This window comes from Prinia subflava, chromosome 10 (assembly GCF_021018805.1).
Source record: "Prinia subflava isolate CZ2003 ecotype Zambia chromosome 10, Cam_Psub_1.2, whole genome shotgun sequence".
Lineage (NCBI taxonomy): Eukaryota > Metazoa > Chordata > Aves > Passeriformes > Cisticolidae > Prinia > Prinia subflava.
The window spans coordinates 24,313,571-24,341,438 of NC_086256.1; the positions used below are offsets into that span (position 1 = coordinate 24,313,571).

General features: G+C 42.6%; 1 protein-coding gene across 6 annotated transcripts in view; it reads left to right on the forward strand.

Moving 5' to 3' along the window:
• The window catches only part of HMCN1 (hemicentin 1), a 165,471-nt gene that overhangs the window by 40,590 nt on the left and 97,013 nt on the right, over positions 1-27,868 (forward strand). For 5 of the 6 annotated variants that reach the window (XR_010081490.1, XR_010081491.1, XR_010081492.1 and 2 more), the window contains exons 5-18: positions 3,075-3,246; positions 4,467-4,573; positions 7,402-7,522; positions 8,002-8,265; positions 8,523-8,667; positions 12,213-12,334; positions 16,695-16,970; positions 21,877-22,018; positions 22,413-22,540; positions 23,216-23,329; positions 23,977-24,135; positions 24,776-24,970; positions 25,675-25,773; positions 27,162-27,289. Coding sequence is in view for 3 of the 6 variants with exons in the window: in XM_063407765.1 (XP_063263835.1) it covers positions 3,075-3,246; positions 4,467-4,573; positions 7,402-7,522; positions 8,002-8,265; positions 8,523-8,667; positions 12,213-12,334; positions 16,695-16,970; positions 21,877-22,018; positions 22,413-22,540; positions 23,216-23,329; positions 23,977-24,135; positions 24,776-24,970; positions 25,675-25,773; positions 27,162-27,289 (2,172 nt within the window). In the remaining 3 variants the exon portion in view is untranslated. Of the gene's footprint in view, positions 1-3,074; positions 3,247-4,466; positions 4,574-7,401; positions 7,523-8,001; positions 8,266-8,522; positions 8,668-12,212; positions 12,335-16,694; positions 16,971-21,876; positions 22,019-22,412; positions 22,541-23,215; positions 23,330-23,976; positions 24,136-24,775; positions 24,975-25,674; positions 25,774-27,161; positions 27,290-27,868 lie in introns of those variants that run through there. The other variant, XM_063407767.1, reaches the window with a different exon arrangement.

The window sequence follows — 27,868 nt, forward strand, 5'->3', positions numbered from 1 at the left end:
TACAAGGATACAACGCTGGTGACAAAGTCAAAAGTCAAAAATTACAGTATGGAATGAAAGTTTCTTGCATAGCTCTGTTTCTTGCCTTTTCTTCTCCCTCATCCCAAACAGGCATTGCCCATTTTCATCGAAAAAGGAAGAATGGTTTCAAGGGAGAAGCAGCTGAATAATTCTATTCTGACAATACATAATGTACAGTGAATGCCAAATAAAGAAAGGAAAAACAAATAGTTGCAGCTGGTCTTTCTCTGTTTTCTATGGAATTTGGAGTCTCTGAAAAAAATAAACCATGATCATGTACCTCAGGTCTGTCATAAAGCAACTGCAGAAGGGCTTTTGAAAGGCAGTTGAAAGGAGACAAGGCTTAGTTCTTGTGGTTCTTGATCTTCCTCTTTGAAGAGCTTGAGATCCAAAACCAAAACTTTTCAGTTGTGTGGTTTTCATACATGTTGCTATTATATATATAATTCATGTTTTATTTTTACAGTATTATTTTCTCATGCACTGTCTCAGTTATATTTTTTGATGTGCATTTAAAAATGTTACTAGAATATTTTTCTTCTTTGGTTGTAAGTATGAACCTTCATTTACTTAAGCAATGAAACAGTTAACCTGAAATCCCTTTGCTTTGACTGCTTAAGAAATATTCTTGAGTCCCAGAATAAACAAATGGGAATAGAGACCATGCTCCACAGATTTTCCAGGTTTCAGTATGCATTCCAAGAAATGACCTGACAGCAGGGCAGGTTGCAAGAGCAAATTTTCTGGGGGAATGTTATAAATCATTGCTGTATTTGCCCTTCCCCCTCTAATAATATTCATCACGTCACATTTTGGCAGAACAACAAAAGCTGCTGTTGTTTTGGGGGCTTTCTGTAAAGGTCCCAGAGGAGAAAAAAACCCACTTCTAAACCAGTGTTACAGCAGTATTGCAAACCTCTTTGGAATGACAGGGTTGGGAAATGGATCTCCCAGAATTGCCTATTGAACTTACACAAGCAAGCTGCTGCCAGACTGCAGACAGCTGGGTTGTTCTGTTGCCTTCCATTTTCAGTTTTGGTCTTGAAAAACTCTCAGAAACTGAAGTTCATATGGGTTCATTGGATTTTACAATCCATTTAAAAACTTACCTGTGGAGGTGAGATCCTGGAATTAAATGGGAACTTTTCCATATACCTCGTACAAAAAAGTATTGTGCTCATCTCACTGGGAGTAGAACATGGAAATTTCTTTGGAAGCATTTTTGGACCCAGATGTATGATTTCTAAAGTAGAACTTAAATGAGTTGGATCTTTCTGAAGCCATGTGATTCCTGTTCCAGGCTTGTCTAAAGCAAACAAAAGTTGCTCCCTAGCTGGTGTCACCAGCTGTTGCACAAACCCCAGTTCTCTCTTGGGCCACGTTACTGCAGAGCTTTGAGCAGCACAGGCCCTTTTACTGTGATTTTTGGGGTGTGTTGTTTTGCAAACATGCCTAAGCACCTCGCTGGTGCACACCCTTGGTGAGGGGACACCTGGTCAGTGCTGTCTCACCCTGTGCTGGGAGCACTCAGCACAACAAAGGTGGGACATTCCTAAGAGCAGAGGGGAATCATTGATGAGAACCTGCCTCCACCATTTCAAATGTGTTTTTAGTTACGCCCTTCACTTATTTAAACTTACCTCATCTTTGCACAAAGGTTGCTAGGCATTCATACTGTAACATATGAGGACAAGTACACTTTTACAGGAGGCTGGAATCTAGTTTCTATCACAAAATCATCTCACAAACAAACCTGTGGCATATTTCCCTTTTTTTTAAGGATAGAGTAGGCAAGTAATGCACAATAAACCAGGGGAATGAGGTTCTTCTGGGCAATGTGTTGAATTGGGTCCTGGGTTGCTGGACTTGCCCTGGAGTCCCCCAGTACTGAGAGGTAACACATCCAGGTTTGTTTATTGGTGGTTTCCAGGTCTAGAACTGACATAATCAAAAGATGGCTCTCCTTTACAAGATGTTTCTCAATGCGACTATGGTCAGCTGCAGCTTAAAATCGTGGTTCAGTATTACTGTGAGTCACATTCACATTGGTACACAAACCTAATATTACTTCAGTAGAGTTTAAAAAATATGCTGCAGCTCTGTGATGTACAAAGGTGATGAAAAATCATAGTTTGACCAACCAGGTGTGTTTCTGGGGTGGTTGGGTTGGTTGTGGTAGGTTTCCTTTGGCTGATTTTTAAGCTTCCTCTCAGCCACTTGGTCACTCCTTGCGGAAGAGGAATGGGTTGAGAAAGCTTCTGAGTTGAGATAAAGACAGGGAAATCACCAGGTGTTCTTGAGGGCAAGACAAAGCTGACTTAAGGAAAATGAATTTGTTGCCAATTAAAATAGATATTCAATTATTCCTTCAGGCGGTGGGAAGCAAGGAGAGGTAAGAACACCTTTGCCTCCACTTGCCCCACTCAGTTGCTCCTGATTCCTTCTCCCTTCCCCAGTGCCACCAGGAATGTTGTGGTCAGTACACACAGGTTTCTCTTGGCTGCTCTTCCTCCTCAACCCTTCCTCTCCTTCACTGTGGGCTCTCCCATGGGCTGCTGTCCTGTGCCTGGTGTGGGAGCCTCCATGCCCTGCAGGGACATAGATTCCAAGGATGTGTTCCCCTCCAGTCCCACCTCTGTGCTGTGCATAACAGTAATTTGTATTAGACATTTTAGGGAAAAAACCTGGAAAAGTCCATATATAGCAATTCCTCAGTACATCTGGATGAGAAAATTTTCCTTGTTGTTTCATGCAGCTAATAATTGATGACCAGAAATGTCCACAGGTTTGTATCCCTAATTCCTTTTAAAATTTACCTGTGGTTGTTGTGTAGAGATATATCCAGGTGTGCTTGTGTACTCCTTTAAACACCATCCTGACCTTGGCTTTGCTAGTATCTTCTATTAAAGTTGCCTTTTCTTTCAGTATTCATATTTTTAAAAATAAATCAATATGGAATCTCTACAAGACAGTAGAGAAAGCATTTCAGCAGAAAGTATTTTAACAGCCAGTACTGCTGACAGTGTAGTAACAACTGTTCTTTTCTCTTCTAGGTGTTAAAATGGGTTGAAGAAGCAGTTCAAGCCTCCAAAGTGCATCTCTTGTCTACAGACCATCTGTCCATGGCTGTAAATACTTGGCAGATCCCTTTTGATCCCAGTCTGAAGGAGGTTACAGTGTCCTTGAGTGGTCCTTCACCAGCAATGGAGATTCATAATCCTTTAGGTGAAGTACTTTATACTTTCTTTTGTGATAGTGAAAAAAGAGAAGGAAAAATTCCTTCTTATGTTTTATATTTTCCCAGTATTCCATGTATTTTTCTTACTTGGAGGGAACTGGAAAACCTTCTTATTTTGTCTACTTCGTCTCACCTCCATCTTCTTTGTTAGTATTTCTCCTTGCATTTTGGATTGCTGGACACTTTTGCCTTTCATCTGTTTTTTGTATTCCCTGAACCATCATTTAAGGGTTGTACATGATGGTTGGGTTTTATGTGAGGAACGTTCCACCATGGTCTGGCTTTTTTGAACTGTCAGAACATTCAGAACCAAACCTGTCTCCCCTGCCCATTTCCAGCTGAGCAGGGTGTGATGGGGAATGCAGTGACAGATGTGGAGCTAACTTGTAATTGAAGCTATTTTGAACAAATCTGGTGTTTATTATTATGTCGATGCCTTAGGAACTTGGAACAGCACTCCAGAAATAAATTCAGATCATATTTTGTGTTCTCTGAATGACTTTTGCCTAAGGATATAGCTAGAGTTTGAGTAGCTTGGAAATATTTTATGCCCAGGATGGTTTCCCTGCAATGTGGTCTGGTCTGTCCTGCACTGAGGCATTCTTGTTTACAGGAAGGAGATTTGCTCCGTGTCTGTGTTCAAGCCATCACAACACACAGTCCTGGGTGCAAGTGTCAGGCTTCCCTGAAGCTGTGACCCCACCTCTTTTTGGCCTTTCTCATAGATCAGCTCCGTGCATTAAATCCACAGGGTTTCACTGAAATTACTCAAGGCACGTCTAGTAGGTTTTGGAAATGGGCACTGGATATTCCAGTCCAGACTGGACATCCCAGTCTCCTCTTCCTTTTTCCCTTTAGTGCTGTGAAAGAGCCAGGTGAGTTTTAGGGCTGATGATTCTTCAGGGTCAGCCTTAAGGGAGCAAAATCCCTCTCCAGAGAGTCAATTCCTGCACACAATCACCCACATATAAATGAACATTTTCAGTATTCTGTCAAAGAATTACAGGGAATTTTGACTGTTGTAAATGTTGTTGGCTGCAAAGAGGTAAGTAAAGTACCAGAAATACATTGGTAAAAAACAACAATATTGTATTTACTCTCTGTGGTGGTTGTTTTTTTTTTTTTTTTTTTTTTTTTTTTTTTTTTTTTTTAAAGTAATACTGTGTTTACTCCATCCTGGTTTTACTTCCTGTTTCTGTTTTTTCAGGCAAGCAGCTCAGTAAGGGATCAGGACTGAATGAATTGCTGAATATTCACAACTCTGCCAAGGTAGTAAATGTCAAAGATCCAGAGCCTGGAACATGGACAATTAAGGTAAAGCTATTGCAGAACTCATGTATGACTGTCCTGTAGCCTGTAAGGGAGTTGTGTAAGGATTTGCTATGTTATTTATCATAGATATTCACAGCTCAGGCTGTGTTACAGTAAATGTCCTGTGATCTTGTATTTAATATTGTTGTATACCTCTTTGTGTAGGTAAAGCTGCATGACCCCAGCTTTCCTAAATGTATGTGGAAACAATCCTGCTGGGTAGATCATTTCTGACTGAACTAGTCTATTGTAGCAGTGTAAATACTCTATATCTGGAGGGAAGGCACCCGGGTGAGGCACTTCATAGGCAGTGCTGAATGGGTCCTGCTGTGCATTGTCCCTGCCCTAAGCACAGAGGTGCTTTGAAAAGGATCATTAATTCACACACAGCCCTGGGGGAAGCTGCTGATCCTGCTGCAGAACTGCAGCTACAAAAGCATGTTGAGCTCAGCAGCTCTGGGCAGAATTGTTTGAATGTCTGTCTAGGACTGAGGGTTTATCAAACCAGGGACAGGGACTTTTTCTATGGGCAGATAGTGATGGGACAAGAGGGAAAGGTTTTAAACTGCCAGAGGGCAGGGCTGGATGGGCTATTGGGAAGGAATTGTTCCCTGTGAGGGTGGGGAGGCCCCTGGATCCCTGACAGTGTCCCAGGCCAGGCTGGACAGGGCTTGGAGCAACCTGGGCTAGTGGAAGATGTCCCAACCCATGGCAGGGGGTGGCACTGGATGAGCTTTAAGGTCCCTTCCAACTCCATGATTCTATGACCAAAAGTACTGAAAACTCCAGTACAGAGACAATCCAGTGGGCAGGTAAAAATTAAAAAGGTTCGGGTCCTGCTGGACATGGTAACATGGGCCACATTGGGTCCTGAGACCTTTTCCTACAGTCAGTGCCTTAGGATTCACTTCTGTCACTTGTTGGAGACTTCCAGGGTGAGAGATCAGTGCAGCAATACCTGCAGAGCCTCGTGCCCAGGCTGCCACTGCTGGCATGCACTCCTGGCAGCAGGACAGCAGCCCTGCCAGGCCATCAGGCTGCTCCTGCAGGCAGCGCCTGGGACTTTTTCAAGGTTGGGAGGTTTTTTAGGTTTTTTTTTCCCTAAGCTCAGCATAATGCTGTCTCCACCTCTATGGAGAGCATGGATAAAACATTGATGTATTTTAGATTAAAAAAGAAATTAAGAAAATCTCTTGAATATGTAGTTGAAATATTGTAATCTAAATTTTATGAGCAAGCCATGTCATGCATTTCCTCATAGATGCCTGTATTTTGAGCAATTTTTTGATGTTGTTTCCAAGGAAAGCATCTTTCACAAATATCTGTTTGCTCTTTTAATTATACTCATCCAAGCTGGGAGGGGAAAGTAATGTTCAGTCTCTGTAATCCATGCTCAACTAAAAATAATGAGAAGAGACCTAAAGATAATAACTGGAAAGCAGTCCTGTGTGATAAAACTAACTCCCAGTGTTTGTCTAAAGACCCTCAGCTTCTAGACATGATAGTGGGAGATGCGTTTATTGTTATTAGGAAACAGTAAAATTTTATAAGGTTATTCTGGCCTTAAAATTTGAAAATATCCAAAGATCTGAGTAATTCATAAAGATAAATAATTTCTCAGTATGTTTTTCTGTAGAATGTTTACTCGGCCTTAGTCACTGGCTTGGTTTATTTACACAAAGATTTTGAGACTTAAGCTTTGTGAAAATTTTATTCACACCATAAACTACTTATACAGATGCACCAAACTATAAAACCAGAACTTTATCACTGAGTTTATCTAATGAAATTTTAACTGGCAATTAACGCTTGATACCTTGAGTTGTTTGGCACAATTAAATATTTCTTTATATTGTGAACAGCTGGCTTATATAAAAGGCTTTAGTGGTGCTATTTCTGAGGTGAAAGGCTAACCAAATAGAAGGAAATACGTTGTTTTAATCAGCTAGATATTGATTTGTCATGGTGTCTAATGCCTGTCCCAAGGCTGTTAGTTATAAGAAACAACTGTTTAATTTGATACTCACATGCAGCAATGGCAGAGAGGGTTACTCTGGAGTAACCTGTCTTCAAGAGAGCTGCAGGAATTTGAGAATGGATCAGGTAAAACTCCAGGGAATGCTCAGTGAAAGCTTCCAGACACCTGAAGGGTGTAGAAGTAGGTGAGGAGGAAAAGCCATGGGTTCCTGTGCACCTTTGGCAAGTAGCAGTTGACCTTTCTCTGCATAGAATCATAGGAAGTAACTTAAAATTACTTTGATTTTTCTTCTTTAAGATGGAAGACTTGCATCAAAGCAGCTTTACTCTCCAGAACATGAAGCTCAGGCTGTTCAAGGGTGCTGGATGGGTGGGGGTTGTTCTGATTTGTTTCTTGCTGGTTGGAACAGAGTTACAAGGTGAGGGTACAAGGGTACAGACCAGATGGGAGAGGCACTGTGCACCCTCTACTTTCCCCTTGGCTGGGGAAGAGAAGCACCTTTAATGCATAGTTTTTTGGGTTTTTTTGAGTTCTGATTCACTCACCATTTCCTAGTAAAGTTTGTAATGGTCAGGTCCTAATTCCCAGACCACTTCCATTGCTGGCACGTGGCAAGTTGTTGATTGTTGCTGTGATTTATTTCTGAGACAAACTCTCTCTCTTTGCTGACACCTCAACTGTAGGGCCTGGATGTGGAAGCACAGCTTTATTCCAGGTGCTTTTCCTTGCAGCCTCAGCCACGAGGCTGCTCTGTGTGCTGCTGTTCAGCGTGCTGGGTCAGGCCCTGAGCTCAGGGCTGGCTCACCCTGTGTGCAGTGCCTGCAGTGGCCATGGCTGTGCTGCTGTTTTGCAGACCTCCAGCAGCGGGAGGCACTCTGTGCGCATCACGGGGCTCAGCACCATCGACTTCCGCGCCGGCTTCTCCAGGAGGCCCACCCTAGACTTCAAAAAAACATCCAGCAGGCCAGTGCAAGGTTTGTCCCCACTTTAGTCTGTGTTAAATAGCTTCAGGCCCCCAAAATCGAGTAGAGCTCTCTGATGAGCTTTGTGATAACTCCAGGGATGCTTGGGTTGGTTCCTGGGAGGGCTTTGTATTTGTGTGACATAAATACAGATATTTTTAACTATGCCTCAAAATTGCAGTTTCTGTTACATTTGGCGCTTCTGAAAAGGCCCTTGGCCCAGGGGCACGGTGAGGAGTTAATAAAGAAGCTGCTATTGCAGAAACACCTGTTGGAAATCAGTAATTTAAACTCTCCCCAGCTGGGTCTCCTCACAGCTCATAAGCAGAGCTCAGCTCAGCACAATTCAGCCTTTTCCTCCTCAGTAGGTAAGGACTGGAGCTGAATGCTGCATTCATGGGGTAGTGAGCCATGCAGATGGAATTTAATCTTTCATGTTGTAGTTATCTGTTTTCTTTAGCACTTAAAATAGCGTGTTTCTGTTTTTGTAGGGATTCCTACCTTCATGCTGCTGAATACCACAGGGATCCTGCTTCCAGCTAGAGTAGACCGACTGGAACTTCTGAGTGTTTCAGGGGAACTCCTTAAGACCCTGCCTGTGAAATACTATCCTGACAGAAAGCCCTATGGACTGTGGAATATTTCTGACTTCATCCCACCAGATGAAGCTTTTTTTGTTAAAATAACAGGCTATGACAAGGATGATTATCTTTTTCAGAGAGTCTCAAGTGTTTCGTTTTCTAGTATTACTCCTGGTAAGAGACTTTAACTTGAATTGACTGTTCATTTGTCTCATCTGAGTCAGTTAAAATTGAGATCTTGTGTGCTTTTATAACTTTTGCAAGTATTTTCTGTGCTGTTCCCTTCCAAAGTTCTGTCTCTAGTTCATGATGGCCAATACCTACCACGTGGAGCTTTCTTAGAAACTCAGCTTCTTTTTAATAAAAGGAAAGGATAGAATGTGTATTAGTAGCTGTTAATACACTTTTTGGGGAATGTTTTCTTTCTTCAGATGCCCCCAAAGTTACAATGCCCATGAAGACTCCAGGATATTATTTACAGCCAGGCTCTATTCCTTGCCATGTGGAAAGCCTTATACCTTTTACTCAGCGTTTTACTAAAAATGGAGTAAAACTGGGAGTGGATCAGTTCTTCAAGTAAGTAGTGACCTTACTTTTTTTTTTAACTTAGTTTTTTCACAATGCTGCTTCATTTCCTATTTATAGCTTATGATTTCTGTTATTATTTACTGCTATGTGCTGTCTACATCTTGCTCCTTCCAGTGTATTATTTTTGGTGCTCTCCATCAAGAAAGCTGTATTTTATGGAGATATTGATAATATTTATATAGAGAGATATATCTATATATGATATATTGAGGAGGGTGTACACTGTGTACATGTGATGGGATTTTTAAGGTTCTGGCCTAAATTCCCCTCAGATGTGTGCTCTGCAATTAGGATAAACTGGGTCTAAAAGTCTAGAAGGTAAGTGGTTTTAATTTATATTTTTAAAAACTATGCAAAGTTGGTAACTAGCCTTGTTTATTAAACACACCCCTCACTCTGGCCCCAGTGATACGTAGATGACTCTGGGCATACGTTAACTTGTTTGATTTTTAATGCCTTTCTTGGATGCCGTAGAAGTATGTCCAATGACTTGCCCTAGGAACTTTCATCTTCAGAAAATCTCTCAAAATAGCAGAATTTAGGTGGCATATACCAGGAGGCTCCTCAGATTCCTGTATAGAAAAAGAATTGTGTGCCCTTTCTCTGTAGGATGAGAGAAGAATAATTAAAAAAAGTAAACTAGTTAAAATACTCATAAAGTGCTACTTCTAATTCTGTTTGTTAAAATCAAAAGGGAAGTGTGCACAGTGTCAGCAGCCTCCTGTGCAGCCCGAAGCACCTCAGGAGCAGAATGAAGACTAAATTCTGCGTTCCCCAGCAGGTACAGCATAGCCCAGCAAGCCCATCGTGCAGCTCTCTTGTGCTCTGCTGGCAGTGGGAGATGCTGCAGCTTGGTGTGGTTTGGGTTTTAATGAGATGCCCCTGACACACAGCCAGCCCCAGCACAGCACATACCTGGGCTGCTGTGTAATGTTTTCCATTCCTTAGGTATCAAACCCCATGCTTCTCCTTCTTCTTCACACATCCAGCACCGCCGATTCAGCTGCATTTTTCTTTTTTCTGTTACAGAGCTGTCATTAGGAATGAATGCATCATCCAAGTTAATTTAACAAAACAGAACTCAAGCCAAATATTGTTGGTCACAGTTAGATAGGATCTAATTGAGCTTGGCTTGTTTGCCTCTTATTTGTAGTGAAGTTCCAGGCAGGGTTTGTCCAGCTTTGTAGTTCAGTGCAGATTTGAACTCTAGTGTTCCTCTACATTGAATGAGTTTTGTTTTGGTGTTGAGATGTCTTTACTCAACTGTTTTAATATTTATTTCAAAACCTTAATGGTTTCCAAGTTAAATATGACAGTTGTCTATGTGAAAGTACTCTTAGAATGACTGTGGGTTCAGGGTTTATGAGGAGAACAGACTTTGAAATTCAAATACTTTTTTTTTTACTTGGGTTCCAGAGGTACTATCAACTGCAATAATAATTCCTAATTTTAAATTAATAACATGTTAGGAAGAAAAAATTTTTGTAAAATTGTAACAGCTTTGTCTTTCTACATTTCGGCATCCTGTGATAGTATAGTAAGAAAATTTGGATTTTGCTTAGTATCCCAGTGTATATAGGAGGTCAAGCACAGTAGCTGAGCACCTCATTCCGGTGGGGAATCAGTGGGAACTAAGCACTAAAGTGTCTTTACAATCCATTCTGTTTTATAAGTAGCAGATCCCACCAACAAGAAAGGCAATTTATATAGTTAATCAAAAAAACAATCATGATAATTAAAAAATTTACTCATAATCAACTGATACTTGTGGTTGCTATTCAAGTCTAGTAAACCATGCAGAATATATCCCTCCAAACCATGTACTAGGAAGTGAAATTATAGGTTTCATTTCTCCTTGTGAGCCACAGCCTTCTGCTGGTGAGTTCCTAGCTGGGTCTGGAGCAGCATGGTGGGGCTGTCCAGGAGGTGAGGTCCAACACAACTCAGGCACTGCTGTGCTCTCTGCAGTGACTGAGAACCAGGGGGTCATCTGGGCTTTGGAGTTTGGCTGTTTGTAGTTCCCCAGCTGCCCAAACAGCCCAATCAGCAGATTGCATACAGTAAAAATGAAATTGGTAGGTAATGGTGGTGCTAGAAGGTGCTGAGTTATCCCATGACAAGTTCTGTGACTTGTGTGCAGTTACAGCTCCTCACACAGTGCCCATGTGTGGAGTAGGTGCCCTGAGCTGTGTGTTAGTCCTTGCTGCCAGTGTCAGTTTGATTATTTTGATTTTCTTTAGTAGTGCACCACAGGTCTTTGTTTTTCCAAGCTGTTCCATCCCCCCGGGCACGTTTCCCTTGGTGCTTCTGTTCTCAGGGCTTCCACGTTTGACATCTGGTGTGTAGCACGAGTCAGGAAGGAAGCAGAACAGCATTGCCTAACCTCACTTTTAACATACTTTCCATGAAACAGAGGAGTTTCTCACTCATTATTTGGAAGAAACACCACCTTATTCTTTAGTGCTGGCAGTTCCTGCCATGTCCGTGTGCCAGGATTGCATTGGGAAATGTCATAGATTTGAAGTATGATATATTAGGTTATCTAGAGTAAGTATGAAGTAAGAGGGAACAAGTAGAAAGCCACTTAAGGTCACCATACACTGTTTTCATTTGTGGTGTGGTTGGATTGTCTGTCTCATGGTGCTACAGCATTGAACTTCCATGCATATTCCAAGTCTCTTATTCCTTCTGTATCCTTTAAGGGCTGATAAATCAATCTATTCAGACAAACAAAGGGGTCATTAATGCAGTGTTTTCCTGTAATGTGGCAATGACTTGCCAAAGCTCTCACAGATATTTTGGTGCTTATCAGTTTTGTTTATGTGCCATAGCAACAGGCCATGGGGAGCACTGGGACACTGCAGAACCACTGGTTTGCTCATTTATGTTGTCCTCTGTGTGTCTGTAGGACCGGGAGCTTATAAAATGTGGGTTTGAATCATGAGAAACTGAGAATGTTTGTTTTGAAGCACATGTAAGCAGCCTATGCAGCTACAATTTTATTCCCTCCTCACTTTGGTGTTCTGTGTGATACCAACATGGTGTTACTGCCCAGCAGCCTTGGCCTTGCTGGGATCTAGAGAAAACCTGCAGTGGTTCTCTGGATTGCTGTACCTGTGAGTTTGGGAAGCTCAGGTGGGAGGATGAGACCTTGCTGTCTTTGCTGGTAAGAGGCATGGTTTTGGTACCATGTACTGGCTCTGCACAGAAACTTGATGGCATCAAGGATCGTGTCTTCTCTGGTGGTAAATATAACAGCACAGGCAGCTGAGGGAACAACAGCAAATACACTGCCTTTGGGTATTGTGTAACAACTGCTGACTTATTAAAGGTTTATTTTTTGATGTGCAAGTGGGACATTCTGCAAAATCTTACGAGAAAATATCATCCATAAAGTGACATCCAGTTTGATTCATCAGAGGGTCTGTCTTGCCTCCTAATGGTGGTGAAACTCTCTGTCTGCAATCAGGAAACCAAGGTGGTGTAGCTCTTGGTTCCCTGAGGGATTCAGTGAGTGCCCTTTCCTCCTGCAGAGAATCATCCAGCATGAGCTGGGACATTGCCCAGGTGTCCGTGTCTGACGAGGGCTTTTACGAGTGCGTGGCCAGCAGCACCGCGGGGACGGGACGCGCGCAGACGTTCCTCGATGTGTCAGGTGCGTCCCAGCCACCCCTCTGGGGTTGATTACTTGGGCTCAAACACTTCAAAAAGCCCATGGGGCGGATAAAATACATTCCAAATGTCAAGTGTATTTTTAATTGCTGTGTTTTTTCCTTACCCATGTCCACAAGTGAGCTGAGGTTTATCCAGCAAACCTGTTTTAAATATCACTGTTGGTTTGGTTTTAGTTCCTGCTATCAGTTGGACTTGCAGAATAGATCTGACCTGTAGAATCCAAAACTTAAATCTCAGATTTGAATTGTTCTCATTTTTATTTCACTTTGTAACAATTATATGTTGGCTTGATTGTATGTATGTGTTATCTGATAGACAAGGAAGTATGAAAGTTGGACTCAGACTTCTGCTTTTTTACGATTCAAAATTCAGTAAATTGTTGGAAGTCTCATCTATGGAATTTCTTAAAAGTGATAATAAAGATGAGGAAGTAAAATGAATGAGGTAAAAATAGGGCTAATCACAAAGATAATTTTGAATAAACAGTAGGCTTATTTCTGTCTCTAGATGGATAGATGAGACACCTGCCCATACTGTAGCAAATTTTGTCACTTAATTTTTCACAATTGCAATGCAGACAGAGTGAGAGGGAAAAATAATTTCTGGTTTGTAGCAAAGATCCATTCTGTATAGCCTTGTGTTGGTGTTGATCAGATACAAATCTTGCAGCAAGTGAAAGCTGTTGCTGGTGAGCTGGAAAAACACTGGAGCAGTTAATTTTCTGTGACAGGGAGGAATGGGAGAACTCAGAACTGTATTTTCAACTCAGGGTTTCATTTAGTGTCTTGAAATTAAGTTGTCTTGCCTCTTATCTCCTGCAGTAGCTACTCCAGGTAAATTAACCTGGATTATGAGTAACAGAATCACAAAACAATTCAGGCTGGATGGACCTTTGGAAGTCACCTAGTCCAAAGAGAATTAGCTTCCAAGCTTGATTATGTTTTTCAGGAACTTGTCCAATCAGCCATTGAATGTCCCCAAGGGGGGAGATTTCACAAGTTCATGGGCAGCCTTCAGTGCTTAACTACCCCCACTAGGAAAATATTTTGTATGTCTGGTCAGAATTTCCCCTGCTGCATATTATGAACAAAGACTCTCATCTTTTTTTTTTTCCTCTCCTGTGCCTTGAAAACATTCTAATTGTGCATTCCCTAAAACAGTCCTCTAAGTAGCTGAAGAGAATGGCTCCATAACCTTCCTTTTTCCAGGCAAAGATGTTCCTTTTGTTGCACTGTGAGCAAATTCAAAGAAACCAGTGTGTGATAGTGTTGATTTTATGCAAGGCACAGTTTGTAGGGAAAGAGCTCTCTTGGACCTAGGGATGAATTTGAGGAGAGGAGTATCCTTTTATTACACGGAGTAGAATGGAAACAGTAACATCTATGCTTTCCCAAGTCCTGGTTCTAGAGCACTGGTTTATATTTTGGCCACAAAAATTCTTCAAGCAGAAAGGATGTTCCCAGATGCTTGTTTCAAACCATGGCTTAGAAGGCAAGAAAGATTCTCAATCTGGAAGTTGCAGCCATTCTCCTCATCAAAGAAAAACGTGAAAGAGGATCCTGACCTTTTTCTTGTGATGTTGGTAGCACTTGAAAGCCAAGAGTAATAAGGGGAAAAAACCCCATATCCCCTCATTTACAAAGCACGAGAGATAGCCTGGAACTGAGTCACTGTGTAAACATGACAATTTGTTCTGTTCGGAGCCCTGCAGAGGATTAATGGGAAGGAGATGCTTTGAAATCCTTGTGTACAAATATTTGCAAGAAAATTACTTGAAATTTCTTCTTGAAGCAAAGTAAACAATCTTTTCAAGTGTTCTTGGTTTACCCAGCTGACAGACAGTATATCACAGATAATCCATTCTGGCAACTGCTGTGTGAAAGGTATTGGAGCTGTGCCAATGTTTTCTCATTTCACAGAAAGCAAACACTTGAGTTTGACTTTGTTTTACTCCTATTAAATCTTTAAAATGTCAAATGGCTCATTAGCTTGTGCAGCACCCTGACTGAAGGGCCAGTAAAGTGCTTGGGGGATGGCTGAGTGTGAGCACTGCTGTGGGCAGAGGCTTGGGTAGTCCAAAACTTGTGTTGTCCCACTAGACTGACAGTAAAAAGATGAGGATTCCAGTCCTGTACTGGCCTCACCTCTCTCTTTCCTAAATTTAGGTAACATTTGATGATAAGCCTGGGGAAAGCAGTAGAAGATTTAATGTTTCTCCCAAACACCCCAAACCTAAAAGTACAGGGGAGACACTCCATTCAGTAAGCAAGTGTAGCTTTCCCTGACTCTCCTCTGCATGGGTTAAAGTCTCTTGATTTGGCAGTGGGGGCGATTGCTGTCGGGACTGTGTTTGTGGGGAGGCAGAGTTGCACACCCAGCACACAGTGCTGTGCAGGGATCCAGCATGGAGCTTGTGAACCTCATCTGAGACACACCCCCCTGCCCCCCAGGAGACCTTGGGGAGGAGGATTTGTGGCTGGTTCTGAATTTATGAGTAACTATAACCCTTAATAAATACAGATCTTTTAAAATTATTATTCCCTGTCATCCTTGCTTTTTTTAGGATAGTTGTGTTTTAGTGTGTACTAAAAGATAAAGATTTGTTCTTGCTCTTACAGCTGTCTCATTTCTGCACAAGCATCCCTCTCAAAGTATTATTTATTGTGGAGTTTTCTTTGTTCAAGAACCACTCTGGGAAAAACCAAATGGAATATATGTGATATTTTTAATGGGAATGCATAAAGTCATAAATAATTTTCTTTCTTGAAATGTTTCCCCCTTGATCAGTAATATCTCAAGGAGGAGCAGAATGACTGCTGCTATTTTAAGCATCTGTAGTTTCAAAGTTTAATTTCAGGAGAAAATTACTGCATCTGCTTTCTTCTGGGAGCATGATAGAACTGTACAGGTGGGTCGGGTAGAAAGCAGATAACAAATACTGGGAGTTACAGCATAAAATATGTACAGGAAAAGATAATGAAATTCTCAGAGATTTGAGTGGAGGTGAGAATTAAATGATGTTGTACATAGCTGCAGGAGTTCCTTCTGCCTGGCTGCCAGAGCTCATCCCGTGTAGCAGGGACTCCTGGTGTGTGGCAGCGCAGCACTGCCCAAGGTCCCTGTGGGCTCTAAGAGCTGGGGCTGGGACCCCAGGCCCCCCAGGAGCTGGTGCCACTGGACTGGGGTTCCTAAACCCCTGGTCTGACTCCAGCAGCTGGCACCCAGTGTGCTCACACCAGTCCTCCAGCAGCTGACCCTGAATATAGGGATATAGAGAAGGGACAGGGACTGAGGTTACCCTGGGAGGCTTAAAGAAGGGATTTACTAGTGAGAGAGGACAAGCTGTGCTGGTCAGGCCAGGGCTGGGACAGACAGGGCATTGGGTGGTGGTGCTTTACAGAGGACAAGCCCCTTTTATGCCCCTTCCTGCCCATTTCTTCCTTTTCCCCTCTCTGATTCACTTCCCTGCATATTCCTTCATGAGTTCACCAGCTGCCCCTCACTCTTACCATTGCAGGGACCTCAGGTTTATGTCCTTACCAGCTGCACAGCCTGTGCAGCTCTGTGCAATGGTGCTGGAAACTTTTGGTGCCCCTCAGTCAGCATGAGGAGAAGTGACTGTTGGCAGTCTGTCTGTCAGGGCTGTCTGCGTACTGCGTTTATTACCTCCTCTTTTCTTACCCTATTTCATGAGGTCCTTAATCAAATAAGAGTATGGATGCTTTCTCCTTCCACATTTTTGTATAGAATCCATCATGAAAAGAACTCACTAATGGTATTAACTCGGTTCCATTATTGCTGCTGGAAGAATTTCCAACTCACATTTTTTCCATTTACAACCTGTAAAAATCTACTGCATAGCTCAGCAGCCACCAGGTGGGGTCACACCTAGGGCAGAGGTCACACTTGGAGGCCTGTGGTGATCCTGTCCTCCCTCCTGTTGCTGTGACACTGATCCCTTGTTGGCTGTACTCAAAGAACACAGAGCTGCCTCTTCTCATACAGGATGCAATTTTTCATCCTACAGGATGTGGTAGTTTGGATCTAGATAAGGTGTCCTTGTGGTGTGAGCTCCTGGCAGGTAGCTCAGCATCAGAGAATGAAGCTGCTGCTTTGGGTTCAGTTTGTGGCTTCAGAATGTGAGATGAAACCAAATATTAAACCTGAACTATTAAATAATTCATTACATTTGATATTTAACCCCTAGCCTATTAGATAAATAATCAAAATATTACAATTTTTTTTTTGTTCTGTAGTGTGCCTAAAGTTGTTTATCAAGAACGCACAAATGCTGAAAGGCTGCCCAGTGTGTCTCACGCCTTTGTTCTCCATCCCTGCAGAACCCCCGCCCGTGCTGCAGGTGCCCGCTAACGTGTCGGTGGTGCCCGGGGCCCCGGCGGTGCTGAGCTGCCTGGTGCTCAGCGCGGGCCCCTACAACCTGACGTGGCAGCGGCACGGGCGCGACGCCTGCCTGCAGGACCCGCAGCGCCTCCGCGTCCTGCCCGACCTGTCCCTGGAGGTGAGGCCCGCCCGGCCAGCGGACGCGGGCAGCTACAGCTGCACCGCTGCCAACGAGGGCGGATCTGCCACGGCTTCTGTCTTCCTCACTGTGCAAGGTAACGACGGGATAGCGCCCCACGGCTCGCTTGGCAGGGCTTGTGTTGGAACAGGCTGCCCACAGCCCTGGACAGGCTCATCCCTGGAACTGTCTAAGGCTGGACAGAGCTCAGAGCAGCCTGGGATAGAGCAAGGTGTCCCAGCCCATGGCAGGGGGTGGAATGAGAGGAGCTTTAATATCCCTTCCAACCCAAACCATTGTGCGATTTAACAAAAAATCAGTCAGAACTAAAAAAGGCAGCATGAGTGATGTTGCAGCAGCCTTCTTGTTAAAGGGCAGAAATGAGCTGAGACACAGACTTCTTGTTTACCACAGCATGAAAAGGGTCCTGGTTTATTCCTCTTTACAGCTCAGCCATCCTGACTCCAACCATTCACTGACTCTGGCTGCAGCAAGCTCCTGCTGTAGGTTTCCCTTGCTGCCTCTGACTGCTGGGTATTTCCTGCTAAACTCTGACTGCAGGGATCGGTGCCCGCAGGGATCGGTGCCCGCAGGGATCGGTGCCCGCAGGGATCGGTGCCCGCAGGGATCGGTGCCCGCAGGGATCGGTGCCCGCAGGGATCGGTGCCCGCAGGGATCGGTGTGCAGGCTGTGCCTGCAGGCTTTACCCAGCTAGACTGTGACTGCAGGTTCCAACAACAGGCTCTGACTGCAGCCCCAGACTGACCTCATAGCAGTGATTCTCTCTCCCCAGAATCCTTCTTCATCATGATCCTCTCGTTTGCTCTTCCTCCAAGTTCCTCCTCCTTCATGAGTTCACCCACTCCTTTTATCAGACTTATCTTTATTGGATGTAGCTGTGACTCATCAGGGGTCAGGCTGTATTGGGTAATGAACACAGCTGGTACTTATCAGGGAGGAGGTCAACTGGATTCCCTTCTCCTGCAGAGTGAGACCAAACAAATGTATATCTGGGCTTTTGCTGTATACCAGGAACAAACTTAAAGTCAAAAAAAAGTATAAATGTATTAATTGGTATTGGAGCAAATATTTTTAAAATTTTGAAATTCTGCAAGATTTTTTTTTTATTTGTCTTGATTGTGTGGAGGTTTGAACCTTGGTTCTTTGGTGCCTGTCTATGAGTGAGGAGAGACAGAACTCAAAATCTTACAGAAAAAAAATTATTGTCACTTGTAGGTGACTCCAGGGGATCTCTGCTTCCAGTGCTGCTGGGCCATGTTCTGTGCAGAGGGGGTACCTTCATTAATTAATTTTTCTGCTCTAATTCGTATAATTTGTTAGCTAATGGAAAACTTAGAATTATTGAAATAAGAAATAGTGAATGGAATAGCTTGAGCTAAGGTGCTCCAAAACAGAAGTTGAAAGTGGAATTGTAACACTTATAAAAGGGGTGTAGTTTTTTCCTGTACTGGTTACCAAGATAGAATAAGTAGGTGTGGAACCACTTGTGTACAGCCTAGTACAAAATACAGCAGAGTGAAGTGTATTTTTTCAATATCTGTTTGAATTACCCTTAGATTGCTACAGCAGAGTTATAACCTAATTTCTAACTAACTTAGATTTCTCTAACCCTAATTTTTTAACAAAGCTGAAAGGAAAAAAGTAATGAAAAAACCTCAACCTACATGCATTTGGAAAACCTAGTTTTGAATTGTACAGAATTTTTCCATCAAGACACTCATTCAAGCATGTCAGAGGCATCATGAGAAGTGTCCCTCTCCCTCATTCATCTCTTCCTGGGGTTTAGGTTTTCCCCCCTAATGTCTGTAGCTCAGCTTTAATACACCAACCAAATAGCTTCTGGTGGTTCTTTTCTAATAAAGCTAAATAAGTTTTACTGCTGCCACAATAGAATACTGAGTTTCAGAACACTTATATATGTAGAATGATTGTATCTAATAGTTGGGAATTACATTTTGGCTGGTCCTGGTAGTGCTAACAGTTTTCAAACATGTTTGAGAGAACCCTCTTGGGCAGTTTAGACAGCCTTAGCTGAGGGTCTGAGTCAAGTTTTCTTTACCTTTTGTAAAGGATGCTTAGAACAGAATAAATATATAGGGAACACTAAACTGCAGCTGAATTCGGCTTTCTGTAATAGTGTCTGCCTCCCCTGTTTGGAAAAAGTAATCTACTGCCAGCCTTCTCAATAGTTGCAGGCTGGAGCTGAGTGGTATCTGAAGGGTTTGCAAGTACTGTTAATTGTGATCATTTTAATTTGCCTGGACAAAAGGATTCCCATCAGATTTCTGGGGGTACTCAGTATGTGATTGTCATGTACAACTTCCAGTGCTTGTTAGGGCCTGGAGTAGTTTTCAAAAAACAGTTTTTATTTGGCAGCAAATAGTAAAGAGTGGCCAGATGTAAAAGCTACAGCTTTATGAGCTTGTCATTGTTAACCTGTCAAAGAGGGAAATTTGAAGTCTTGTTAATTGGTGGAGATGGGTCCATGCTTTGTATTGTTGTAAGTAATTCAGAACGTCAAATTCATCCTGAAGTCCTTTATTATTGTTGGACCAGCTCCATGTAGATCTCTGAATTTTGGATCATAAGAGAATAAACACTGCTTTCATCCCCATTTTCTCTCTGGGGGGTGGGGGGCAGTTAAGGCAAAGAACAAATGCTTGTGGCTCTAAAAATAACCCAGCATCTGCTTTTCCTGCTGAAGGGAGATGTAATAAACCCTTGTTTTGAAAGTGTTGGGTTTGATGCTGCTGTTTCTGAAAGGGAACGTTCACGTGACTCCGGTGCCAGCAGCTGTGCAAATACAGCCTGGAGTCTTCGTGGGGCTGACTTTGTGCCCCAGCTGTGTGCTCTGAGCTCAGGAGAACACACTGTCCCCAGCCTCTCACTGCTCCCCACGACTGGGACACAGGTAGGGCCCAGACCTGTGTGAAATTTGGGCCTCTCTGTAGGCTAGGGGCACTTCCCAGTGCCCAGAACTTGAATACTGCTGGAAATAAAAAAAATAGCCCAGGAGACAGCATGTGTGATTTGGCTCAACAAAGCAATGCTGATACTCAAGTACATCCCAAGCAGGAGCAGAAACCAGGTCTGGATGAACACGGTGGGGCTTTCAGCATGAATGTGCTAATATCTGGAAGAATACCAGGGAAGGGACTGCCCAGCTGGATGAAAGAAGAATTACCTTCTTGGCATAACTCTAGATTTTTTTTCTGCTCTTTTCTCTGAAAAAGATACAATACAGAAATAAATATTATTATGATTCTCCTTTCACCTACAAATCTTTGCCTCCGAGACACAGAGAACAAAGCAAGGGAAATTAAATGGGCCTGACATGAGAAAGCCTTTCTTGTGTGCCTGCCTGGTCCCTGGCTTTTGGGCAAGAAAATAAGATGGTTAATTGGTCGCAAATGGGACCTAGCAAATGGATTTTAGTCAATATCTTGATTATTACAGCTGTGTATATTGTCTTTTTTCTAATAATTTTATTACAAATATAACACAAGTTAAAATTTTTTTTGTCTTCTGCTAACCTGATAATATCATGTGAAAAAACTGGCATGGACAGTAGTGTGTTGCCAAAGCATGATATGTAATTGCAATGAGAGCCAGTTTCCTAATCCTAACAGGAGAGGAGACCTTTCTGTGACCAGAGCATACGGAATACCCCCAGCATCTCTTGGCAGGATTTTAAACCAAATAAAAATAGCTGAGCCAGCTGTGCATGTCATGAAGTACTGGGGGACAGTTCTGTAACATGGAGCCATTTCTGGCCCCTTCCTGCCCACCTGGGCTGTGTGCTGGCTCTTACACACACTGCTCCTCAGCAGCCACTGAAACGTGTCAAGTGTCACCTGGGCCAGTGGGATGAGGCAATTCCTGCTGAAACCAAGAAAGAAGGGCTGTGCAGAGCAGCCCTAGGTGTGAGGTACCTCTGGGTTCCACGTGTTCAGCCTCTTGGACTCTCATGAACAGGAGAGTTGGGGTTAGGCTTTTGGCCTGTGGTTTGTCCAGGAATTCAGATCAATACAGAGTGGTGAGCAAAAGGCAAAGCTCCAAACATGAAGATTTGTACTACTTAACTTCATAGCAGCCAGTTTCACATCTCAACTGACGTTTTATCCATGGGTGTAGATCTTCTTCTTGCCACTGTAAGACAAAGTCATAGATACCACAGGAAGTGTCTGTTGCCCAAGTGAACTGCTTTGGTGCTCATTTTTTACTGAGGAAATTTGTCTAAGGATTATGGGATCACAGAATGGTTTGTGTTGGAGACACCTTACAGCCCATTCAGTCCCACCCTTTGCCATGGGCAGCAACACTTTCCACTATCCCAGGTTGCTCCAAGCCCTGTCCAACCTGGCCTTGGACACTTCAGGGTTAGGGAGTCTACAACCTCTCTGAGTTAAAAATGAATGAATTCTATTGAGTTTACAGTTGCTTTTCTAGTGAAAGCACCCCTAAAATCCATAACAACTGTTAACACTGCAGATTCGCTTCTCTTCCACTTGTGTGTCTGCACACATATTGTGACTTTTATTCTTATCCCTCAGGTTACATTCTGACAATTGACCCACCTGAAGATTTGTGGGCTTTAGTGTCCAGTAGTCTGAATAAATTTCATAGAATCACAGGATGGTGTGTGTTGGAAGGGACCTTAAAGCTCATTTTCTTCTGACGGCTGCCATGGGCAGGGACACCTTCCATGTTGATCATTGTCTGGTGTTTGCCAAAATTGGCTCTGTTGCTTCTTTTTTAACCCATCTCAGGAAGGCCAATACCTGAATTCTCACTGAATGCCTCTTATAAAGGTGGTTTAGCCTGAGACTGATTGACTGTGCCAGTGGAAACAAGTGGGTTCTGACCTTCATTGAGTTGCTTTCTCACCATGGAGCTATTTGAAAGTGGGAATGAAGTTCTTATCGTAACCTGTGTTTTCTAACAAGATGTTTTTAATTGCTGTTTTTAATTTCTTTTGGTAGAACCTCCAAGGCTTGTAATTTCACCCAAAAACCAGACTTTTACAGAAGGGTCTGAAGTGTCCATCAGGTGTTCTGCCACGGGTTACCCAAAGCCAACAATTGTGTGGACACTCAACGACATGTTTATCATTGGCTCCAGCAGGTGGGACTTGAAGTTGTCTCCATTTATTTTAATATCATATGTGAGAAAGAAGGTTTGAATGGTGCCTAAATAATTCTACTACCTCAACAGGAGTCTGTGAGTTTTGGAAATAGTATCTCAATCTTTACTTCAATAACTCTTTAATGGCGGTTACCTCATCTCTGACAGAGAAACACTTTGGTTCTCTTCTCCAGGTTTTTATACAAGATTAATTTATGTACTTTTCACAAAATGTAGTGCTAGATATAGTAGTACTAGTAGTGTTTATCATGAGGAAAAACCCCTAGAAACACCTATTTATAGACCCTCTGCTTATGCTGCTGTGGCTGCTTGGAGTGTGGATATAACCATTGTTCTTTCTAATCATTTTGCTTGATCCCCTGTGTGTTCCCAGGTACAGAATGACCCCAGAAGGCACCCTTATCATAAGAAAGGCAATTCCCAGAGATGCAGGAATTTATGGTTGTTTGGCAAGTAACTCAGCTGGGACAGAGAAACAGACATCCATCCTCACATACATTGGTAAGCGAGAAGAACAATGCAGTGAAGTTAAAAAAATAAGCTAATTCATCATCAAGGGGGAGGAGCTGTTAAAATGAATAGAACCCTGCAGAACATACTGGTACAAATTTCAAAAACCTCAAAAGATACGTTGAACAACTCACAAATGTCCCTTTTGTTTTCTGTTAAAACCTGAGTAGTCTTGTTAGGTAGTATTTGGAGCTTGATGCTCTTTCTAAAAACAAAACTTTCTGGGTTAAAAAACCCCCTAAAATAGGATCTTATTATGGGATAGACTGGGAAACCTGAGTGTGTCTTTGGAAAAGCAATTGTGTTTCTGTATCAAAATACTGTGTTAAAATATTGATAGCAGAGTATTAAACTGTTTCAGACCAACTGGCTGGAGGAGGAGAATGACTCTTCATGTTCTGATTGTACTTAATTTTGTACTTTTCCTGATTTTGTCCTTATATTTCCTGTACATGCTGCATATGATTCAGATGCTCTGGACCAGACTTTATTTTCCTTGTTTCCCAGTGTTATCTTTCAAAACAGACTTTTAAGTCTGTTTGATTTTTAATGCAATCATTCTTCCATATAACAGGAGAAAATCAGAGTCTTCCATGGTTTATATCTTAAAAATTATCTATACTTTTGGTGAAAAGCTCATTTTTTTTCTGTCTTGCTTCTTCTTAGAGGCCCCAACATTGACTGTAGTTCAGAGTGAAATTCTGGTTGGTCTTGGAGACACAACTGTTATGGAGTGTAAAACAACTGGAATCCCACCTCCCCAAGTGAAATGGTTTAAAGGTGTGCTCATTGCTTGGTGATTGAGTCATTTATTTAGCAGCAATATTTAGAACAATGATCTGGAAGTGTCTTCACTTCTCTCAAGAGCGTTACGTTGTATTCAACCAGTGACAGACGTGTGAAATTCTCTAAATCTAGAGGAAATGGCATTGACCTCTAGGGTATAAATTCCTGCTTCTGTTTAAATATGGTGAATTAACACACTGTAGCATAATTAATAATAATAGTAAAACAAAGCTAAGCCTCCTGCCGGCTTAAAAAATGTTTGTTCTGTCAGAAAATGTTTAGCTTTATGCTACAAAAATCACAAAACATTTTTCTGTAGCCTTCATTGTTCTGTTTTCATGTAGCCTCTAATTAGGGAGGGAGAAATACAGCCTGACACACTGTCCTAATGCTGATCTCTGCCCAGATGTACTTGGGTTCGTGTTGGCCTTGTGGAACCAATAAATAAAAAGGGATGTATTTAATGTAGTAATGAACTTTTCCTGTCAGTTGAGTAGGAGTCAGAGTCCTCATCTGCTGAATTCATACAGCTATGTTGTGAATTCACTTAAACTTGGACACTGTTTTGTTGGATAATTTTGATAAATATAGGTATATATTTGATGTAAATACTTATATTGCCTTTTTCTATCTGGACTTAGGTGACTTAGAGTTGAGGGAATCAGCATTTCTCATTATTGATATTCACCGGGGTCTTTTGAAGATCCAGGAAACACAAGACCTGGATGCTGGTGACTACACGTGTGTGGCCACCAACGAGGCAGGGAGAGCTGCTGGCAAGATAACTCTGGATGTTGGCTGTAAGTGGTTAAAACCTGCACGGGGCACACTCAGATTGCAGAGTTTCTGTACTGGTCAGGGAGCGGTGCCTTGGCTCCCCAAACCTTTCTAACAGATCTCTGTGTGTGCTGGGAGCACCTTTTGGTGGTGCTGGATAAGCAGTTTTCTTGTCCCATTTGGACTCCAGCTTGGAATCACGGAATGGTTTGGGTTGGAAGGAACCTTAAAGCCCATCTGTTTCCAGCCCAGTCTTACTTCTGTTTCAAAGTATAAAAGTTATGGGGAGGAAGAGAGGTACAGGAGGAGGAAGCTGTTCAAACCTCAACCTAATAAAATTTTCAAGTAGAGAATTAATTACACAAACTTGAGTTACTATGTGAGGTTATTGTACTTTAGCCCTTCCTCTCCTCTTTTCCTAATTCTTTCCATCTGCCTGTGGCCTGACACATTGCATTCTATTAAATGTTCCTGTCAGGCACATGTCTTTCTGAATGAGTGGCACTGTTTGCAGAACACAAAGAATTTAGCAACGCTGATCCTTAAAGTGTTTCTAGAGTTGGGAATGTTAGAAGAAAACCTGTGCACAGTGGGACATCAGTTGAGGTTAGAGAACGGGGTTGCTGTGTTACAGTGCTCATTTCTGTGTGTGCCTCCCCGCAGCTGCCCCCGTGTTCACGCAGGAGCCGGGTGACGAGTCCGCGGACCTGGGCTCCAACGTGACGCTCCTGTGCTACGTGCAGGGCTACCCCGAGCCCAGGGTCACCTGGAGGAGGCTGGATGGGGCTCCCCTCTTCTCCCGGCCCTTCGCCATCAGCTCCACCAGCCAGCTCAGGACAGGCGCTCTGGCCATCCAGAGTAGGTAGACTCAACCTTCAAAAGAGCAGAATTCCACTAGGAACTAGGGCTTTGCAAGGCTTTTAAGTTACTAATGACTATTAAAGTAACTATGTAAAAAGACTGGATTTTTATAACACATTGTGTGGTGATAGTGATATCAGTGTTGTTGACATGCAGTTAATTTTGCTATGGGCTTGTGAATTCTGTTGTGTTTGGTCATTGGCTTTGCTCTTCTTCATGCAAATTATTATATCTTTGTTGAAATACAAGTGGGCTATGGTCTCTGATTCTGAGGAGCCACAAATTTTCATTTTTGGTGGGGTGGTTGGTTTTTTGTTTTGTTTTGGCATTTTTTTGTTTGGTTGGTTTTTTAAAATTTTTTTTTTTGAGAGAATTGGTTCCAAACTCATTGTGTTAGATCTGTCTTAATTTGGGTAATAATCAAAAACTTTGCAAGTGGCTTTGTGATGATTATTTTGGAGCATTTCAGTCACTCTTATGCTAAGGAGCATTATTCTCTTTTCTTAAATGGCTTTTAATTCCTTTCTGTATTTTCATTGCTTCTGTGCTTGGTGACTGATGGAAAGCAATGCTCTGTTTCAAGCTGAGTGTTTGAAGGTGGGAGCGACAAGGACACGGTGTCCGTGTGGAGAGGGAGGGGCAAGCTGTCCATGTATCATTTCATTTCAAATGCTGCAGTCAGCTCTTTTCTCCCCCCATAGATCTGTGGGTCACTGATGAAGGGAGTTATGTCTGTGAAGCTGAGAACCAGTTTGGGAGGATTCAGTCCCGGCCAGCCACAGTCACAGTGACAGGACTGGGTAAGAGCAGGGCATGGCAGTGGGAGCTGGTGGTGTTTGGGCAGCACACAGCATGCCTGGGGGTTATGTCTATACATGCTGACCTATCTGTGTGCTGTATTTATATGTCATCCACACAAACTGAATTAGAAAACATTTACATGGAATATTGTAGTTGATTTCAGTGGATTTTGCTTGTTAGAACATTTCTTTGACTGGCTGCACTAACTGGAATTAGTTCTACCTGCACTTTTAGCTTGGTCTATAAAGAAGTGATTTATCCTGTGTTTTTTTTTCTTATTCCTAAGTAAATTTATTGAGGAATCAAAAATCCCCATAATGATGAATGCCAATTATGGGGTTCCTGCCATTTAATTAATATTAAAAAAACAACAACAAAAAAGGCAGCAATGAACATGGTTGTGTCAGTGTTGAGATAGGTGGGAAGGAATCTCAATGATCCAAGAAGACAATAAATGTCTGGCCTTGACCACAGAAGCCCACAATGGTTTGGGTTGGAAGGGACCTTACAGCCCATGCAGGGACACCTCCTGCCGTGTGCAGGGACACCTTCCACTGTCCCAGGCTGCTCCAAGCCCCGTCCAAGCTGGCCTTGGACACTTCCAGGGACCCAGGGGCAGCCACAGCTTCTCTGGGCACCCTGTGCCAGGGCCTCACCACCCTCTCAGGGAACAGTTCCTTCCCAATATCCCATCTAGCCCTACTCTCTTTCAAATATCCATGCTCTTAGAGGCTTAGTTGTTATCTCAGACATCTGGCAATAAAACGAAAAATAAGGCAATGGAATGTGTACATTTGCATGAGGGTCAGCACAGAGCCTCTCTGCCATCAAAGAAACCATTTCTTAACTTCAAACTTACTGCAAGAGCAGTAATACTGGTAGTATTTGATAGACATGGTTTTACCTATTTAAAAGTATTATTTAATGCCCAGTACTTAATTTCTCAGCCATGTGCCCAGGCATGTTTGCTGTTGGCTTTTCTCAGAATGTGCAGATTTTCTGCTGGGCTGTGACCTCTCTTCTGATCCTTTGCAGTTTTATGCCCACTGGAAAATACAATTTGATTTTGTCCTCTCCAAACCCACTACTTCTGTTCTTCAGTATTTTGCCCAAGTAAGGAAAAATGATACATCAACTTGGTGCCAGTGGGGAAACCCTTGATTAGATCCAGTTTCAGCTGGACAGCACCTTCCATTTGCTGCCATTCCTTAGGCTAAGGATCACTGTTCATTCATTTCCCCAGCTTTCCATGCCTCCTGTGCTACGCCACCCCTGCATTTGTTTCTCCTTTTTTCATGTCTTCAATTTAATACTTATTTAATTTAGTACTTGACATGAATATATAAAAATTCCTAGTAATTTCTTCTCATTCTTCCTTTTGTTCAAGTCCCTCCTCTGATTGGAGCAAGCCCGGCCACAGCCAATGTCATTGAGGGCCAGCAGCTCACTTTGCCTTGTGTTCTGCTCGCTGGGAACCCCATTCCAGACAGGAGGTGGATTAAAAACAATGTGGTGGTAAGACTGCTTTGTTTCCTGTGAGATTTATTGGCAGAGGAAAGCTACAACTGACATTTCAAGGCATGATAACAGCTTGGTTTAATTTACAAAAGTTAATGTGATCACTGCCCTTGCCAGGAAATTTCTGACCCTGAAGTACAGATGAAGGAATAAGAGATGGCAGTGGGGGATGTGGAGGTCTTGAAAAGAACTTGGATCCAAAGTATTTGTGAAATATTCTTTTATCATCTATTTTGCTTGCTTTCAAAGGAGTTTTATACATTTTTGTAGCTCATGAACTTGAGCTTTGGATTCTAAATATGGGAACGCTAGTGGAATATACCTACTAGAATGACAAAAGTACGCTTTTTAAAGTAAAGGTGTAGTAAAATAATAATAAAATAAACCAGAAAATTTCTGTAGATTTAGGATGTCTTAATGTCTTGCCTTTTCCTGTTGTGGATGGGCTGAGGTAAACACCAGTATCCCTGTTCCATATCCTCCTTTCCTAGTGGTGCTCTACTCAGCATGAATGAGTGTTTTCTTTCCCCCTTGGGAACATACCATTGCCAGTTTATACCTCCTGCAGACACAACT